Genomic DNA, 18,769 nt, shown 5'->3' on the forward strand with positions numbered 1-18,769 from the left:
GGAAGAATACTTGCCGGGTCATAAATTGGCCCACATTAACATGATCCTCTTTTTATAAATATTCAGAACACACATGAGATGATTGAAAACTGGTTTTGAGTATTTGAGTATTCATTCATCCATTTCAATTTAGTATTCATGATTCCTTCTCTTATTTATATAAAACTGAATGCAACAGTCCATTACTTTCTTTGGAGCAGGCCAGCAGTCTAGTCTAGTTATTTTTTGAAAGTCGTCAACATCTGCCTATGCCAGTCTAGTCTGCCCTAAATCAGGCTTTGACGAGTGCAGTCCTTATTCTTAAAATAAATTCGAATTAAATTTGGTGTAGTCTCGCTCGAGCAGTGAAGCCCGGTTCTTCGCAGACCACCTTTTGACTGCACGTTAACGCGCACCACAGCTCTCTCATTCAATGGGCGGGCGTACTAGTCGCGGCGTGCACGCGGCCGCGCGTTCGGGTGTCACATAAAAACCAGTCGAACTCCTCGCTCTCCTCTCAAAACGACGGGACCAGAACCTCAAAACGGACGACGAGTGCCGACCTACACCAGTATGTATGTATGTTTGTTTTTTTTTTTTTTTTAATGGACGTTACACTATATATATACATATATAATCTCCATAGTCTGTCGACTGGTAAAGACGACAATATATAACAAGCTCTGTTTATATTTTCCTTGAAAAATGTGTGCAAATGTTTCACCTGACTCGGAAAGCGGTTTTGTGCGTTTGCGAAAGTGTCATATACACTAAACTTCAATGCAGAGCAAATGATAAAAGACGTACGAATTCTTGAATGTTCCACCCTCGCTGAAATTAAAAGCCGTTTATTTCCTGTGGTTGCCATGTAACGTCTTTGCCCTATTTCTTGTCATGTGTTTTTTTCGAAAGAAATTATAGGAGGAAGTCTAGAAGAAACGCACAGGCGCGTGATCCTTATCCAACTTCCCATTACAGTGAGTAAAATTTAAGACAGAAAGAGCCATCACCGTGTAGTTGTATTGAAATACTGTTTTCACAAAGATTGCAATCGCCAACGAACCTGACGTATTGAGAAGTGCGTGTTTGCGCGAGCATAGGCATGTTTGTGGGGTGTATATATACACTGTACATACACACACATATATATATAAAATGTATGCCCTGCAATTGGCTGGCAACCGGTTCAGGGTGTCCCCCGCCTACACCCCGCAGACAGCTGGGATAGATTCCAGCACCCCCCGCGACCCTAGTGAGGATAAAAGCGGTTCGGAAAATTAATGATGAATGAATATATAATGTATATGTGTGTGTGTGTGTGTGTGTGTGTGTATACTGTATCTATTTTTTTAAATAAAATATTCTGGTTACACCGCCCTCTGGTGGCCAAGGAAGGAGGAAGTGCAGTGACACACGTAATCATGACGCCCAAACTGAATCATTCTTTACATTCTACGATTTGATTACGTTGTTACGGTATGTTTTTTTATTAAACAAAATACTACAGAGTGCCATTTTTATGTTAAAAAGGGGTAAAACGATTATTGGTGTTTTTTTTTTTTTTTTAGGAGGCTGCGATGGATTAAAAGCAACTGGTATCCCAGGCACACTTGTTGTAGAAATGTTGTTTGGTTTTTTACAGTAAAAAAAATAATGATAGAAAGGGGGGGTGAAAATATAATTTTGTCAATGTGTTTTTTTTGGCCATCAATTATATGCAGGTTTTCACTATTCATGAGCTGGCATGGATCCACTGAAGACGTCATTATCTTGAAATACTGTGTAAATAATAATGTTTTCCCTTGGTAGCGTCTGCGTGGAATGCAGTAACCGGGGTGTGACGGTCATGGGGGACTCGTTCTTCAACTGCTGTTATCTCCCACCCCAGCCCCCAGGAGAGGAGGAGCCCCCCGGCTCCCGAACCCGCGGCGAGAGCAGAATGGCCTCGCGTATCTCCCCGGACAAGCGCTTCCTCATCTTCTTTGATTTTGATGAGACCATCGTGGACGAGACCAGCGACGACATGGTGGTGCAGACAGCGCCCAACCAGCATCTCCCCGCCTGGCTGAAGGACACGTACCAACCGGGCCGCTACAACGAGTACATGCAACGGGTGTTGGCTTATTTGGCTGAGCAGGGCGTCACTGAGAGCGACATCCGCACCGTCATGGAGAAGCTGCCCGCCACCCCTGGCATGCTGGCGCTGCTCCAATTCCTGCGCAACCGCCCGCCGCACGACTTCGAGGTGGTCCTGCTCTCGGACGCCAACACCTTCTTCATCGAATCCTGGTTGAGGCGAGCCGGCACCCGGTCCCTCTTCCATCGCATCTTCTCCAACCCGGCCACCTTCAACAGGGAGGGGCGGCTGGTGCTGAGGCCTTTCCACTCTCACGAGTGCCCGCGTTGCCCTGCGAACATGTGCAAGCAGGCGGTGGTAAGAGAGTACATCACACGCCGGATCCAGGAGAGGGGGCGCCCCTACCAGAGGGTCTTCTACGTGGGCGACGGCGCCAACGACTTCTGCCCGGCGCTCGCCATGGGGCCCCGGGACATGGTCTTCCCACGGCGAGACTTCCCCATGCACCGCCTCATCACCGAGACCCACGAGGCCACGCCGGGGGAGTTCAAGGCGGTGACGGTGCCCTGGTCCTCCGCTGAGGAGGTGGTCCAACGTCTCAGGAAGCTTGTGGCCGAGTAGGGATGTTAATTGGGATGAGCATTGCAATCGATTAATTACACTGGTCAATCGCAATATTTCGGCTGTATGTGTCCCAAAATGTATTTTCGACGAAGAGTTAAAATATGCCTTGATTTGTTTTTGTTGCACGTCAGGTTTTTGAGATACTGTACTCGTACTTTGGTTTTTAGTTTTAAGTTTCACCCACACATATTCTACCAGGTGTTGTAATTGAGAACTTCAGAAAAAAAAAATCCACTTGATGCTGAACTTGACCCTTAAATCATAAATATGACTCAATATACGACTTTATTATGTATTATGTTGTACTTCTTTATAATTGAATTATCATTGTTATTGCGAAAAGCTGATGTGCTCAAGACAAAAAAAACGACGGCAGAGTTAAAATCAGCCCCAAAAAATTAATCTCGAAAATTTTACTTGCGTCTCCGATTAAAAATAAAATAGTAAAAATTGTTGACCAGTGTAATTAATTGTTGGAAATGATTGTTGAAATGCACTATTCGGGTGCAATCAGCGGAGGTGATGTTGAGTCAGTTTAATTTGCCTTCCAAATAAAATAATTTGTAAGGCCAGCTACCGGTACTTTAAAATGGACATAATTGAATGCCCATCCCTATTTACAGCACTTATGCAAAGTGCACTTTAGAGCTCATTATCGGGAAAACTCTTAAAATGAATAACCTAGCCTTAAAAATCCAAATAAAACTGAAATTTTGACGCACTTGAATACCCATCCCTAATAAATATGTATATGCTCCTATACTTAGAATGTGCATTTCAGATCACATTATTGGGGAAACTCTAAAAATGAAGAAACTTGCAAAGCGTTTTTCAGAGCACATTATTTTTTAAAAAATCCAGGTGACACATACAGAAAGTTATTTAGTAAAATGTTTCAAAATTAAGATACCTAGTATTTATAAATTATTTGTCCCTGTACCCCACCCAGAACAGGTCTCTTGCCCACCAGAAACAACATTGAAGGCAATATTTTTATTGTACTGGTTCATTAAAGTCATATTTGTGTGTTTGGCCAGCATGTGCCTCTATATTGGCCTTAACGGGGCATGTGCACCTCAGACCTGCCCAGCCATAAACAATACAATGCTTTTAAAAAGTATATCTTATCTGATCGCAATACCTGTTCAGTGTTTGTCGTGCGTCATTTCTGCACTTTTCCTTTCATGTTCTGCAGCAATATTCTTTCACCAAGGTGCTTCTTTAAAAATATTTTATCTATGTACTGTATATGCGTTTTACGTCTTTTGTATCTTTGAGTTTGAAGGCCATTGCCTTGTTGTGGAACTTGTTACCAGCAGCAATATGGAAATAAAGCCATCAACTGAAGTCATGTTTGTGTTGTGATTAATCAAACTTTTAGCAATCTATTTCAGCGGAGAAAAAAAAGTCATTTTTGGCTGAGACTGGCATCTCATTATCACAGCACACTACTACTACTAATTTTTTACTAATTTCTACTAATTGATTTATGGTTTCCCCAGAAGCAAGTCTTTTATTATTGTCCAAAGCCCAAATCAAATGATTGTGGTTCAGTGGATATATTTTGTGTGCATAGAATATTCGGGTACAGAATACAATCCCGTGGAACCAAATTCCCATCTTCTCAATTATTTTTATTCTTTGCATAGTTTAAACACTACAATTTTTTTCCGAATAAATCGTATGACAGCATATAATTATTCGCCGTAACAGGTGTATTATGAACCAGATATCTTTCTTGCTTCATTCTTTGTAAAAAAACAAAAACAACCCCCCAAAGTGTGTGAGTTGCATTCTGTAAACTGCCACTCGTTGAAACAAAAGCGATAGTGAGCAGACTCAAGCGATTATTCGCTGTTCAAACGAACGAACAAAATCAGATACCGGAAGTGGTCTTTCATACGCATGGCGCTATTTGGAAAATAGATTTACTTGCTAAAAGCTAAACGGATTGCACCATATAATTTTGGCCATTGTACGTTATTCCTTCGTTATTGCAGAATACAGGTAAGTGTTCCCTCATCATCGTTGTAAACTAGCATTGTTGTATTACGGCCTTAACGTAACACCGACGTTGTTTCGGGTGTCATTCATTCTTTGCCTCGCTAGCCGGCTAGAATGCTAATAGTGAACTAAAGTCGTATTTTGCTGCATGCATAAATGTTGGGGGCGAAAGGTTTTAAACCTTCGTAGACAGTCAGACGATAAGTACTTATCCGAGGTCTTAATACTGTATCTGTAAAGTTATGAAATTACTGTTAAACTGCATTAGCCGTATTGGAAGCGTGATGGAGATTGGGCTTGTCGACTTTCCATTTACAAAGCAACGAAACCTTGCAAACTAAATAATTCAGATATAATGAAATAAATACCTAGGCATCTAAACGGAATGTTTAAGAGTCTTCTCAGCTTGCGTTTTGTCATGCATTTGTTTACAGAGTCATTGATATTTCTACTTTGTCTCTCATACATACCTTTAACCAACATGTGAATTTGTTGCTCAAGTTTTCTGTATAATGGAGGCTGATCTGTACGACGAATTTGGCAACTACATCGGTCCAGAGCTGGACTCTGATGATGATGATGAGAATGATTTGGATGCTGAGGACCGAGATGCAGATGAGGTGTTGTGTAGCTTTTTATTTTTGGGACACGTTTAATCTGCTTGTTCAAGAATAACACGCATCCTCTTCTGGTGCAGGGAGACGAGGATAATGACGATGAGCCGGCCGATGCTGATGAGGACGTGCCCGGCATGGAAGTGGTGCTGCATGAGGATAAGAAATACTATCCGACCGCCGAGGAGGTGTATGGGCCGGAAGTGGAAACCATCGTCCAAGAGGAGGACACTCAACCTCTCACAGGTTGGAGATTAAAGATTTTTGAACGCTTGAACAACCTTCGATACAAAAATGTATGAACAGGATGAACATTTTTGGTGTACCAAGGAAACTAAATTATTGGGTTATATACTTGATATAAATATACTCTGTGATTCATTTCACCATCTACCACCATTGAACCCCTTCAGTACCAGCCAATTCAAGACCAAGTCTGAAAAGACATTCAAAAACGTCTTTGGGAGTGAATGAGTTAATATACTTTAAAGTCCTCTCTTGCCATCCAATCAGAGCCCATTATCAAGCCGGTGCGACACAAGCAGTTCACCCTGATGGAGCAGGAGTTACCAGCCACGGTTTACGACATGGAGTGAGTTTAGTTGGAAAGAGAAAAAAACAGTCAAATTCGACCCATTTGTCGGAATGTGTGTGCATTAGCTTTAGTGATCTTCAATCGTCATTTTCCTCCTCCTGCCAGGTTCCTTGCCGACCTGATGGACAGTCCCGAGCTTATCCGTAACGTCACCCTGTGCGGTCACCTCCACCACGGCAAGGTGGAACTCGACCCGCCATCTGTGTCTTTTCTTCTGCGACACTTTGCCCAATTCACCTTGCGCTCTAAGATGAATCCAACATAACGTGTCTTTGTTTTCCTCATCAGACGTGCTTTGTCGACTGTCTGATTGAGCAGACCCATCCCGAGATCAGGAAGAGAGATGACATAGATGTGAGTGTGTCATCTGTACTAAGAGCTCGCTCAAAATGACTGTAGACTAACACCAGGCTTTTTGACCCTTTCAGCTGCGGTACACAGACATCCTTTTTACCGAACAGGAGGTGAGTGCGCCCTATTAGAATCATAATACTTTCAGAAAAAGAGCATGCCATATATAAATATATACCTAAATATTTGGTATTAAGGAAATGCGCATCGTGCCACTTTAAATCATACGTATTTTTTTTTTGTATGCATTTCACAGAGAGGCGTAGGTATCAAGAGCACGCCTGTCACACTGGTGCTCCCTGATTCCAGGGGCAAATCTTACCTGTTGAACATCATGGACACGCCAGGTACTCTCCTTCATTTTGTGAGCGCAACGTCAGATCCTGAAACCGTTCCCTTTCCCAACCAGGCCACGTCAACTTCTCCGATGAGGTCACGTCCAGCATCCGCATCTCGGACGGCATCGTCCTCTTCATCGACGCGGCGGAAGGAGTACGTCTCGGTGTCGCAGTTGCGGCAGCCATTTTGAGGGTGGCCGTTCACAGACGCCTGATTGGCAATGTCGTCGACCGCAGGTGATGCTGAACACGGAGCGCCTGATCAAGCACGCCGTCCAGGAGCGCATGGCCATCACCATCTGCATCAATAAGGTGGACCGGCTCATCGTGGAGCTCAAGCTGCCACCCACCGACGCCTATTACAAACTCCGCCATATTGTGGACGAAGTCAACGGTCTGCTCAAGTAAGTGGCTGTCACACCACAGACCTCTCGCAACAATGCCGTGTGTTCATTTAGTGCCCCCTTCCCCTTTAGCACGTACTCCACCGACGAGAACCTGGTGGTTTCTCCTCTCCTGGGGAACGTGTGCTTCGCTAGCTCCCAGTACAGCATCTGCTTCACCCTGGGCTCCTTTGCAAAGATCTACGCGGATACTTATGGTGAGACCACCGCATCTTAACACTCGGACAAGCCTCCTTTCTCACGAGTATGTGTGTTTTTTCCAGGTGACATCAATTATACAGAGTTTTCCAAGAGACTCTGGGGTGACATTTATTTCAACCCAAAAACGTGAGTGTCAGACCAATATTTGGCATTTCAACATACGTTTTCTCAAGGCTTTTTTTTTGTTTTTGTGTGTTTTGTATCATTAAGGCGCAAGTTCACCAAGAAAGCTCCCACGAGTAACTCCCAGCGCAGTTTTGTGGAGTTTGTCCTCGAGCCACTCTACAAAATCCTTTCACAGGTTGGAGACAAATTCCTACACAATCATGTTCAGAGCCCACGAGGTCCAATCAAGCCAAATTTCCTGAAATCGTCTCTTTGTTTAGGTGGTTGGGGATGTGGACACGTCCCTCCCCAGAGTGCTGGACGAACTGGGGGTTCATCTGAGCAAAGAAGAACTGAAACTGAACATCAGGCCGCTGTTAAGGCTGGTGTGCAACCGCTTCTTTGGAGAGTTCACTGGTACATCCGTTTTTTTTTCTTTTTTCTTTTGTTGTTTTTGTTTTTTTTAAGGAAGCCAGGCATTGATGACACACATACGCAACTCTGCTCTTGGACTAACAATATGTTACGGGCACATTTAACTCTGAACTGATCTCTGCAGGCTTGGTGGACATGTGTGTGCAGCACATCCCCTCGCCACAGGAGGGCGCCAGAAACAAGATAGAGCACACCTACACTGGCGGTCTGGACTCGGACTTAGGGGAGGCCATGACTGAGTGTGACCCAGAAGTGAGTTTTTATGAGCGACCGATATAGGCATAAAAAAAACAAAGATAAAGACATTCCTAGGCTGTAACAGCGAGAGGCAAGCCAGCAGGCCACATTTGATTCAACTTTCATTTCTGGCCATGTATTTCAATACTTTGGACCGTAAACTGTAAAAGGACTTCTGTTAAAAGAGTTGACTTAATCTCAGACTCGTAACATTTCCACTCCCTTATTCAGGGCCCTCTGATGTGCCACACCACCAAGATGTACAGCACCGAGGACGGCGTTCAGTTCCACGCCTTCGGCCGTGTTCTGAGCGGGACCATTCAGGCGGGCCAGCCCGTCAAGGTGTTAGGCGAAAACTACACCCTGGAGGATGAGGAGGATTCCCAAATCTGTACCGTCGGCCGGCTCTGGATTTCCGTCGCCAGGTGAGCCTTGAGGATTTGGACTTTTAAAGTTGGAGCGTTTTTTTTCTTATGAGTTAAACCTCACCTGTTCCACTTTTTATTTTTTTTTAAGATATCAAGTTGAAGTGAATCGAGTTCCAGCCGGGAACTGGGTCCTTATCGAGGGATGTGACCAACCCATTGTCAAAACGGCCACAATCACGGAGCCCCGAGGGAACGAGGAGGTCAGACTCTGCTGACTCCGACAAATGGCGGTGAAGGCTAAAAACGAACGCCTGCTTTATCGACTTCGTCCTCTCACTTCAGGCTCAGATTTTCAGGCCCTTGAAGTTCAACACAGCGTCCGTGATTAAAATCGCGGTGGAGCCCGTGAACCCGTCAGAGCTGCCCAAGATGTTGGACGGACTGCGGAAGGTCAACAAGAGTTACCCCTCCCTCACCACAAAGGTGCGTCACATCACTCACGTAGATGTAATGATGTCTGGAAAAGGTGCAACTTGCTTCATGTGTAGCCTCGTGTATGACTTGAAAGGTGGAGGAGTCAGGAGAGCATGTCATCCTGGGCACGGGAGAACTCTACCTGGACTGCGTTATGCACGACCTGCGCAAGATGTACTCTGAGATCGACATCAAAGTAAGTCAGATTCACGTTTGTGTAATATTTCAGAAAAAAAAATTCGCTTTTATTTTGAGACAAAAGGTCGACATGTCCATAGGTTGCCGACCCGGTGGTGACGTTCTGCGAAACGGTCGTGGAGACGTCGTCTTTAAAGTGTTTTGCTGAGACGCCGAATAAAAAGTGAGTATGAGGTACACGCCCTGCAAAATGTAATGCAGGAGAATCATGGCAACATTTTGCATTTATTGGTTATGCTCTCAGTGTGAGCACATATTTGACATTATTTTCACAATTTAGAACAGTTTCCAGGTGCGCGCTTTAAAACGTGGATGTCGTTAGGTGCGCTGCATCTTGTGGCCAGTGAGGGCTTTATTATCATTCATTCATTCATTCATTCATTCATTCATTCATCTTCCGAGCCGCTCGATCCTCACTAGGGTCGCGGGTGGTGCTGGTCTTCGGGCAGTAGGCGGGGGACACCCTGAATCGGTTGCCAGCCAATCGCAGGGCACACAGAGACGAACAACCATTCGCACTCACACTCACACTTAGGGACAATTTAGAGTGTTCAATCAGCCTGCCACGCATGTTTTTGGAATGTGGGAGGAAACCGGAGCACCCGGAGAAAACCCACGCAGGCCCGGGGAGAACATGCAAACTCCACACAGGGAGGCCGGAGCTGGAATCGAACCCGGTACCTCTGCACTGTGAAGCCGACGTGCTAACCACTGGACTACCGGGCCGCGCTTTATTATCATAGAGTGAAAAAAGAATTGTCATCAGCGTTGGCCTCGCCTTCTGACAAGCGGTGTCAGAGCACATGATTGACAGCTGACCGTGCGCTGCCATCGGCAGGAACAAGATCACCATGATCGCCGAGCCCTTGGAGAAGGGGCTGGCCGAGGACATTGAGAACGAGGTGGTGCAGATCACGTGGAACAGGTACGACGCCGGCCTCGACACGCATCCAGTTATCTCATGATGAATTAAAATGGCCGAGTTGTAACGTTGGACGTGCAGCGAGACGAATGCCTAACGGCTCCCAAGACGTCGTCATATTTCTCTTTTATCCCTCACTTAGCGAGTGACGAATGCGCAGGCATGCAGAAGTGACCGTTTGGTCTTTTAATTAAACGCCAGGATGGAAAAATGCAGCACCGGTTGAAGCTAAAAACGACTTAATAGTCTTTTTAATTTTACGTGGTGCGCCACTGCCGGGTGACATTTCATTCCGTTGAGTGAGTGTTTTGGGGAGTGGGGGGGGGTTGAATTTCATTCAGTGATTTGCTTTGGAGCGCAATTCTCTTGTGGAGTATTTGGACAGAAAATAAAAGATGTTGTGCTGTGTTTAGTGAAAAGAACGTGGACCTCTTTTTAAGAGCCCTGCTCGTTGTATTGATCAGCTCACTTACGCTAATTGGAAATGCTCTGAAAGCACACATGAGGTTTCCTCTCCCTGTGATACAAGGTGTGTGTGTGTGTGTGCGTGCGTGTGAGGTTATCCAGGTGCGACGGTGCCGCAAAAGCGACACACTTCACACCCCATTAGACCGAACCTCTTCCTCTTCCATTAACCCCTGCGCAGATCCCAATCAACTAATCTCTTTTATGTTACAGCTGACACTCCTCGCAAAGCACGGTTTTTTTTCTTAACTGTCTTCCTTCTCCTCCAGGAAGAAGCTGGGTGAGTTTTTCCAGACAAAGTACGACTGGGATCTGCTGGCCGCCAGATCCATCTGGGCCTTCGGACCCGACACAACGGGGCCCAACATCCTGGTGGATGACACGCTGCCCTCTGAGGTCAGAAATACAAAGTACTTTTCAGCGAATAAAACCTGTGGGGAATATAGGTATCGATAGGCTGACATGTTTCGCCGCCATTTTTTTGCTACGGATACCCGAACGAGACAATTTACCTGATCACAAATTTGCCTGTTCAATAATTACAGCATGAGTAACAAACGCCATGCACTTACTTCGTCACTTGAGGGAAGACTAGAAATTGTTTGTGACGATATTTTGTATGTACTTCTGGAGAAATTGTTGGTAGGCTTTGCAAAGTGCGGTGCTTGGAAAAAAAAAAAAGAACCCGTTTCGAACTGAGGTCGTTGCATTCTACTAGATCACCACTAGATGGCAACTGCCTTTACACGCGCGTTACTGTACTGTAAAGTAATGCAAATTGATATGTTCAAAAACTGTTGACAGAAAGTAGCGTAGCATCTAGCTTTTGTGCATTTGTCAACTGTAATAGCAATACAATCATTCTAAAACTTTTTTGGGGGGTCAATTGTTTGTGCTGTTGTGCTTGGCAGGTGGACAAGGCGCTGCTGGGCTCAGTGAAAGACAGCATTGTTCAAGGTTTCCAGTGGGGCACCAGGGAGGGCCCCCTGTGTGATGAGCGTAAGGCCCACGGCTTTTCAAAGCTGGACTTCAGCTGCGCTAGTTTTGATTATTTTTACTTGCCTTGGAAGCTAAAGACAAAATTAATATTGCCAGCGAGCCTGTCGCCTTCTTTTTTGTTTTTTTTTTCTTCCTTGACCTCCTTCTACCTTCTAAATATGCGCCAGCCATCAGGAACGTCAAGTTCAAGATCCTGGATGCGGTCATTGCTCAGGAGCCGCTGCACCGCGGAGGGGGCCAGGTCATCCCGACCGCCAGGAGGGTGGTGTACTCGGCCTTCCTCATGGTGAGATCATCGGGACCCCCGCCCGCGGCCCTCTTTCCCATCTGCCGTTGGACTCCTACCGCCTCGCTTTCTTTTATGTTCCATTACCCTGATTACACTTTGCATTTCGCTGACGATCGTTCTCTATAATTGCAGTGCAGTGACGTTTCTCGCTCACCGTTTTTGGCACGCCTCCTAATCTCGCTTTGACAGTGTCGCGCATGCATGTGGTAGCTGCATGTTCAACAAGGTTCTTCTGGCTCTTTTTTTTAATTATTATTTTTTGTGCGCTCCAGGCCACCCCGAGGTTGATGGAGCCATACTACTTTGTGGAGGTTCAGGCGCCCGCTGATTGCGTCTCCGCCGTCTACACGGTGCTCGCCAGGAGGAGGTCGGTCTCTGTCCCGAGCACTTCAAATCGCCGATCCAGGATTCACAGTGTCGTCGTCGTTTCGCAGAGGTCACGTCACGCAGGACGCGCCCATCCCGGGTTCGCCCCTCTACACGATCAAGGCCTTCATCCCGGCCATTGACTCCTTCGGCTTTGAGACCGACCTTCGCACGCACACGCAGGGCCAGGCCTTCGCTCTGTCTGTCTTTCACCACTGGCAGGTATGACTTTGCCACCGAATCAATTTTATGCCACAAATAAGTTGATGGGAGTACAAGGATTATTTTGTAGCTCCCCAAAACATGTTTTAACTATATACTGTCTATATGGAAGATTTTTTTTGGGGTCAATTTTACACCGTTCAGTCAGTCTCAACCACTGCAGAACTTTTAAAACTCCACACTGTGAAGCGGCACCGAACGCACACGTGTGCAACAAAATCTCGGCACGCCGTTTACGTTGCGGATCACATCCGCCACTCGGCCTCAATCACCGCCGATGTGCGGCAAGCGGTGAGTCATTCAGATTTAAGCCCCGTCCCGGCCTGACATGTCCGACATGTGTTTGCGCGCGCTCTCAGCAGCCGTCGCCCAGCGTTAAGCTCCACTTAGATGAGATGAGCGCTTATTATGGCAAACTCCTTCATCTGGAAGCGGTAGGGAAGGTGCCGTCTTTGCACCTGAACGTCGCGCCGGCAGCATACAGGCAATATAATCGACCGCTTATGATGTTCAATTTTTGGAGCTCCGAAATGCAAGTTTGATGGCTGTGTGTTTCTAATCATAGTGTGCGACAAATATGATTTATTTCTCAAAGTCGCAACCCGGCGTCCTTGTCCCTCGACGATCTGCCCGATGGCCTCCAGCAGGGAGTCACATCATCACGAGCTCGCATAATTACATATTTACTTAGTCGGCATTCGTCTTCTCCGCCCGCCACGGCTTTGGGCAGAACAGACTGACTAGCATTGATTCAGCTGCCCCCGGACGGCCGCTTTGTTTGCCCCATGAAGCTCGTTTGTACACTGGCGGTCTGCCAGTGCCGCCTTGTAATCGATGTCAACTTACTACTCCGTCCATCTGTTGATTTGCCTCCAGCCTCTCAGTTGATGGTTTCTTCCCATGTGTTGTCCCATCCCGAGGCCAGGAAACTTGCCTTCAGCCTTGGGGTGTCTTACTGGGGAGATACTCAGTCATTCAGGCCAGGCTAAAGTCAAGAGCCCACGATTTGTGGCAGACACTACATTTCCATAAACTGGAAGGCAGATTTCACTCCCAGATATCCTGGATTACTTTGAAGTTTCACTTTTACCCTGCACTGATTCGAGTCACCTCGTGCCTGATGAAGCAAAGCAGCCCCGGAAAATAACACTTCTGTGTGATCGCCTATTGTGATTGATCCCAAAACTCTGTCCAAGGCTTTGTATTTGTAACTCGCATTTTAGAAGATTGTAGTTGTCAGTTTCAAGTAATTTCATTGAAGTTTTATTTTTTAACATACAGACAGTTTTGATTGTGTATGAAACGCCTTTAACATAACAATGCACTTCATTTCCTGGCCATGACTTTTTTTTTTTTTATGGACTTGTTCGTATAGTGATTTACAAAATGCGCCAAAGACTGAATTAAGCCAATTTATTAGAAGCTCAGTTTATGGGAACAGAGGGACTTTTTCAGCATCACTAAAAAGTTGGAAAGTCTTGCATGTTGTGAAAGTGTTACTTGACAATGAGGGTCATGGCGTGCTTGCGATTTGCGTGAGTCATTGGCAAAATCATCTTGCGCAAAAAAAGAAAGAAAGAAAAAAACTCTCTTACCCTGCCAACGTTGCACTGATGCCAACACCGGTCACCAGCAGCGCTCGCACGTCTTGCCTCCATCAACATGATGGACGCGCTCCTGAGTCAGTGGCAGCAACGCAACACACACGCCAATGAATCAGATGAGAAGCAGGGAGAGGGGGAAAAAAAATACCCACCAAAAAATAAAAAGATGTCCACTCAGCGAGACCGTCAAGCATTTCTCAGATTTGACAGATTGTTTCTCTGATTTATTTTTTCCCCTCTTATCAACTTGATACAAATGAGAAGAGTTCTCAAGAGAACCTCAAAGATGCTTTCTCCGGTTATGTTATCTCGGGTTTTTAGCCTTTTTGGATTTTATGAGGCAGAATAAAATTCTGATAACCAATTAACGTTTACAGCAATACATTTGGATTGTTGTAAGTTTTTTTTTCTTCTTTTTTTGGGTGGTACACGGTTGTCATGTTAATTTGTTTTCCACAGAGAGTATTGAAAGATGAGTAAAATGATTTAATGAGCTTGATCATTAAAAAGTTCAACTTCAGGGAGCACCTCATCTTAAAAGATATAATGTGTTTGCCAGATTGTTCCCGGCGACCCACTGGACAAGAGCATCGTGATCAGACCCCTGGAGCCTCAGCCTGCCCCCCACCTGGCCAGAGAGTTCATGATCAAGACCCGACGGCGCAAGGTGAACCTCTTCTTCTTCATCTCACTTGTCATCTTCTTTCTCTTCTCTTTTGTCTTCTGCTTCTTCTTCATCTTCAGCGTCTCCTTCGTGTTTTATCTTTTCCTTCGTCTCCTTCTTCGCTTTCTTCTCCTGTTCAACTTTCCATCCCGTTCCGCCAAGTTGGCCATTTGTGCCACCCATAATCTCTTCTGCCCTCTCAGCCGGGCGTTTTGAAGGCTCGACTCAAGATGAGAACACATCTATTGAGTTGTTCCAGCTACTTTGAAAATTAAATTGAGTCAAGTTTTCGTCTTCACCACCTTCTCCGGTTGCTTTTATTTCAACCTTTCACTACTGACTCCCCGTGTTTTTTTTGCGCCAGGGTTTGAGCGAGGACGTGAGCATCAGCAAGTTTTTCGACGATCCTATGTTGTTGGAGCTGGCCAAACAGGACGTGGTGCTCAATTATCCCATGTGAATGCAACCACAATCGTGGCTAAAACCCCATTCTTTTTTCTTAAAAAAAAAAAATCCACACATCCTGATAGTTATACATGTTTTTTTTATCTTATGTCTTCTTTTGTTTTTTGTATGTATAAAATAGTTGTAGAATACACCAAATGCATTGGAAACCATTTTTAAGAATATGCTGTTGATTCGAATAATAAAAGTGAAAAAAGTATCTTTATACTCGAACTTTGTTTCATTTTTTTTACCCCCCATTACATTGAAAAAAATCTCCATCTTCATGCTGTGTTTTTTTTTTTGAGCGGGGGTGTCCTTGCGATGATATTACACGAAACCTCTACAGGCGATAGGGACCAAGGCCATGCAAGCCAAATGACCTCAACATTATGCAAGGATCAGTGATTAAGCACATTCAAGTTGCCAAATCCAATCTGGCACGATCTGGATTAAACTTTACTACTTCTGACCCCTGTCTAAACACAGTAATTTGATTCGATTTGGTTCAGAGCGCTCAAAGAAAAAGACAAACTTAAAACATTTGTCGACGAAACCTGCTTGTCACATTCTCTATGGCCAGAAACTTTTTTCGAGCGAGCGGCACGAGGTCGCGTCCGCGGCGATGTTTGCGGTGATCGCCGTGTCGACTCGCGACTCTGTGTGGGCCGTGACTGATGGACAGCCTGATGAATGAATGGAGGCAGGCGGGGACCAAGCCAAAGTTGGGAAGAAGCTAAGACATGATGCAACGTGGCAGTGAAGACACTGAAGCGACGCGACTTGCAATATACATATAAATATTGACACTTTGTTTGGGGGGGGATGCCTTTTCCAAATGCAAGCTACAGAGCTACTGTCCACTTCACCGGGATGTCTACGAAAGACTACCATTGTCGACTGCACGTGATTCGGATAGTCGCATTTGTATAGACATCTTTGTCGGACTCGAGGTGTCAGAGCGGACGAGTCTATCACTTAACACTGACTGTGCACCCCACCATGACACCATACAACCCCCCCCCCTCCCATGTCTTGTATTGGAAGTGATGGAAGGGACAGAATATACATAAAGTCTAGAAAGTTCGGCTCAAAACGCTTTACTATACATGGTCGTTTTTTTCAGCCCAAAATGCCGTTTTTTTCAGCTAAAAACGCCTTACTATACATGGTCGTTTTTTTTGCCCAGAACGCCTCACTATACATGGTCGGTTTTTTTTTCAGCTAAAAACGCCTCACTATACATGGTCGTTTTTTTTTTTCAGCTAAAAACGCCTTACTATACATGGTCGTTTTTTTTGCCCAGAACGCCTCACTATACATGGTCGTTTTTTTTTCAGTATACATGGTCGGTTTTTTTTGGCCAAAACGCCTTACTATACATGGTCGTTTTTTTTTTTTTGCCCAAAACGCCTTACTATACATGGTCGTTTTTTTCAGCTAAAAACGCCTTACTATACATGGTCGTTTTTTTTGCCCAGAACGCCTCACTATACATGGTCGTTTTTTTTTTCAGCTAAAAACGGCTTTCTATACATGGTCGTTTTTTTTGCCCAGAACGCCTCACTATACATGGTCGTTTTTTTTTCAGTATACATGGTCGGTTTTTTTTGGCCAAAACGCCTTACTATACATGGTCGTTTTTTTTTTTTTGCCCAAAACGCCTTACTATGCATGGTCGTTTTTTTCAGCTAAAAACGCCTTACTATACATGGTCGTTTTTTTTGCCCAGAACGCCTCACTATACATGGTCGTTTTTTTTCAGTATACATGGTCGTTTTTTTTTGGCCAAAACGCCTTACTATACATGGTCGTTTTTTTTTTTTTGCCCAAAACGCCTTACTATACATGGTTGTTTTTTTCAGCTAAAAACGCCTTACTATACATGGTCGTTTTTTTTTTTGGCCAAACGCCTTACTATACATGGTCGTTTTTTTCAGCTAAAAACGCCTTACTATACATTGTCGTTTTTTTTTTTTTTGCCCAAAACGCCTTACTATACATGGTCGTTTTTTTTTTCAGCTAAAAACGCCTTACTATACATGGTCATTTTTTTTTTGCCCAAAACGCCGTACTATACATGGTCGTTTTTTTTCAGCTAAAAACGCCTTACTATACATTGTCGGGTTTTTTTTGGGCCAAAACGCCTTACTATACATGGTCGTTTTTTTCGGCTAAAAACGCCTTACTATGGTCTTTTTTTTCCGGCTAAAAACGCCTTACAATGGTCGTTTTTTTTCGGCTAAAAACGCCTTACTATAAATGGTCGTTTTTTTGGCCCAAAACGCCTTCCTATACATGGTTGGGGGGGGGTTTTCGGCTAAAAACGTCTTACTAATATACATGGTATATTACTATATAATACTATATAACCCTGCACCTCCACAGAGCGGGACCAACGAACTCACCATTTGACTACAAGGCACAGAATGAGTCCTCTATATCGTCTCTCGGTGCGAGTGTGAGCACGAACAGAATCAGAAAATGGATACCCATGCCATGATGTTCTTAATTGTGCTTCCTGGTTCCTGCTCTGCTTTTCCCGCCATCTCTGATCAGTTCCGATGATGATCACGTGATCTTTTCGGGTCATTTCGGGCCAATTTGACATACATCCTGTGGCAGCAATGATTTGAACACCAGCTCAGTGATATGTGGCTTTCTGTTCATTAAATCCACAGTGAATCCCCTGCTGAATGGAGAAAAAGTCCTTAAAAAGTGTATAAATTAGCCCTCAATAATCCTTAAAAGGTCCATAAATAAAAAGCAATTGAAAGAGTGGGAACCCTGCTGAACACTGAAGGGCCCCCGAGCACTCTTTACAATCTGTGGTCCCATGCTGTGCTAAATATAGACGACGGTTGAGAAAGAAATTCTTATGGTGTTCAACACACCATAAGAATTTCTAGGCCAAGATGGACCCCCTTTTCCAGTCTCCATCTGTTCAAAATCGCCTCATATCATACTCCTTTTTTCCTCATGTTTTACCGCACTATTCAGCCTTTGCATCGTTTTAATGATGCAATTTTAAAGTGGAACTTATTAAAGACCACAAGGGGACCTACTCGTGTGTAATATATACAGTATGTATATACTGTATATATTAGGGTTGTGCTCCAATATGTGAGACATGAAACGATTCCAAGACATTTTAAAGTGGCATGCTTCGATTTGTTTGCACTCACATCTTTTAAATCAAAAACGATTTGCCAATTGTCATCGGTTGTACGACGAATGAAGTGTCCTGCCTGTGATGGTCTGGGTTGTCGCTCTTTCGATGTTCCTGTGTGAGTGAGGTCACGTAAAGTTGACACTTGGAAAAAAAAAAACATAAAATGTTACCACGTGACAGTGTGACTCCCTGCCCCCCGGCATCCCTCAACTCCTGAATCATTGTCCCCTGACAGAATCAGACACTGCCTCATCGTCCCCGCTGAGACAGGATGTGATGAGTCGGACCGACAATACATCATCAAGGGAGACGCAACTTGCTATTTCATTTTATTTTTTTAAATCCCCTCTAAATCTCTAACCCCTTTCAGAATGCCTCCAACCCCCCCCCCAAACTCGAAAGGAAATCCCTTAATACGTACGACTTAAAACTTCAAAATGCCCACAAAACTCCCCAAGAGCTCCAAAAGCCTACTCAGACTTTCCAAAATCTCACGCCTGCAAAATTTCAACTCCTATCAAATTCTGAAATCCTGAAAAAACTAAAATTAAAAAAATATATAATAGCCTACCCTGAAATCTAAAATTGGCATCTATCTATCTCTCATAATTGTTGAAA

The 18,769-nt window shown here is 44.6% G+C and overlaps 2 protein-coding genes across 7 annotated transcripts; both read left to right on the forward strand.

Annotated features, from left to right (window-relative positions):
• Positions 1-401: 401 nt before the first annotated feature.
• phospho1 (phosphoethanolamine/phosphocholine phosphatase 1) lies at positions 402-3,526 on the forward strand. 6 transcript variants are annotated; one of them, XM_052048659.1, is made up of 3 exons: positions 402-554; positions 892-956; positions 1,789-3,526. In XM_052048659.1, exon 3 carries the CDS (start codon positions 1,826-1,828, stop codon positions 2,675-2,677), a length of 852 nt encoding a protein of 283 aa, XP_051904619.1. In that variant the 5' UTR covers positions 402-554; positions 892-956; positions 1,789-1,825; the 3' UTR covers positions 2,678-3,526. The 6 variants fall into 6 exon arrangements, with proteins under 6 accessions (XP_051904619.1, XP_051904622.1, XP_051904621.1 ...); XM_052048662.1 differs by having other exon boundaries at positions 1,868-3,526; XM_052048661.1 differs by having other exon boundaries at positions 406-558.
• Positions 3,527-4,538: 1,012 nt separating this feature from the next.
• eftud2 (elongation factor Tu GTP binding domain containing 2) lies at positions 4,539-15,213 on the forward strand. The gene is made up of 28 exons (XM_052048625.1): positions 4,539-4,687; positions 5,186-5,304; positions 5,382-5,544; positions 5,812-5,890; positions 5,999-6,074; positions 6,182-6,247; positions 6,322-6,357; positions 6,501-6,591; positions 6,654-6,736; positions 6,820-6,986; positions 7,059-7,183; positions 7,250-7,313; positions 7,398-7,488; positions 7,574-7,709; positions 7,852-7,979; positions 8,196-8,389; positions 8,481-8,592; positions 8,675-8,815; positions 8,901-9,002; positions 9,085-9,167; positions 9,843-9,929; positions 10,661-10,787; positions 11,303-11,390; positions 11,558-11,676; positions 11,952-12,046; positions 12,114-12,267; positions 14,431-14,538; positions 14,900-15,213. Exons 2-28 carry the CDS (start codon positions 5,197-5,199, stop codon positions 14,993-14,995), a joined length of 2,919 nt encoding a protein of 972 aa, XP_051904585.1. The 5' UTR covers positions 4,539-4,687; positions 5,186-5,196; the 3' UTR covers positions 14,996-15,213.
• The last annotated feature ends 3,556 nt before the right edge of the window (positions 15,214-18,769 follow it).

The sequence above is a fragment of the Hippocampus zosterae genome, chromosome 17 (genome assembly GCF_025434085.1).
Source record: "Hippocampus zosterae strain Florida chromosome 17, ASM2543408v3, whole genome shotgun sequence".
Classification (NCBI taxonomy): Eukaryota; Metazoa; Chordata; class Actinopteri; order Syngnathiformes; family Syngnathidae; genus Hippocampus; species Hippocampus zosterae.

Coding starts and splice junctions, on each gene's coding strand:
- phospho1 (XM_052048659.1), top strand. CDS start 1,826: ATGGGGGACTCGTTCTTCAACTGCTGTTATCTCCCACCCCAGCCCCCA.
- eftud2 (XM_052048625.1), top strand. CDS start 5,197: ATGGAGGCTGATCTGTACGACGAATTTGGCAACTACATCGGTCCAGAG. Junction 6,358..6,500: donor TCCTTTTTACCGAACAGGAG/GTGAGTGCGCCC, acceptor TGCATTTCACAG/AGAGGCGTAGGTATCAAGAG. Junction 7,314..7,397: donor ATTTATTTCAACCCAAAAAC/GTGAGTGTCAGA, acceptor TGTATCATTAAG/GCGCAAGTTCACCAAGAAAG.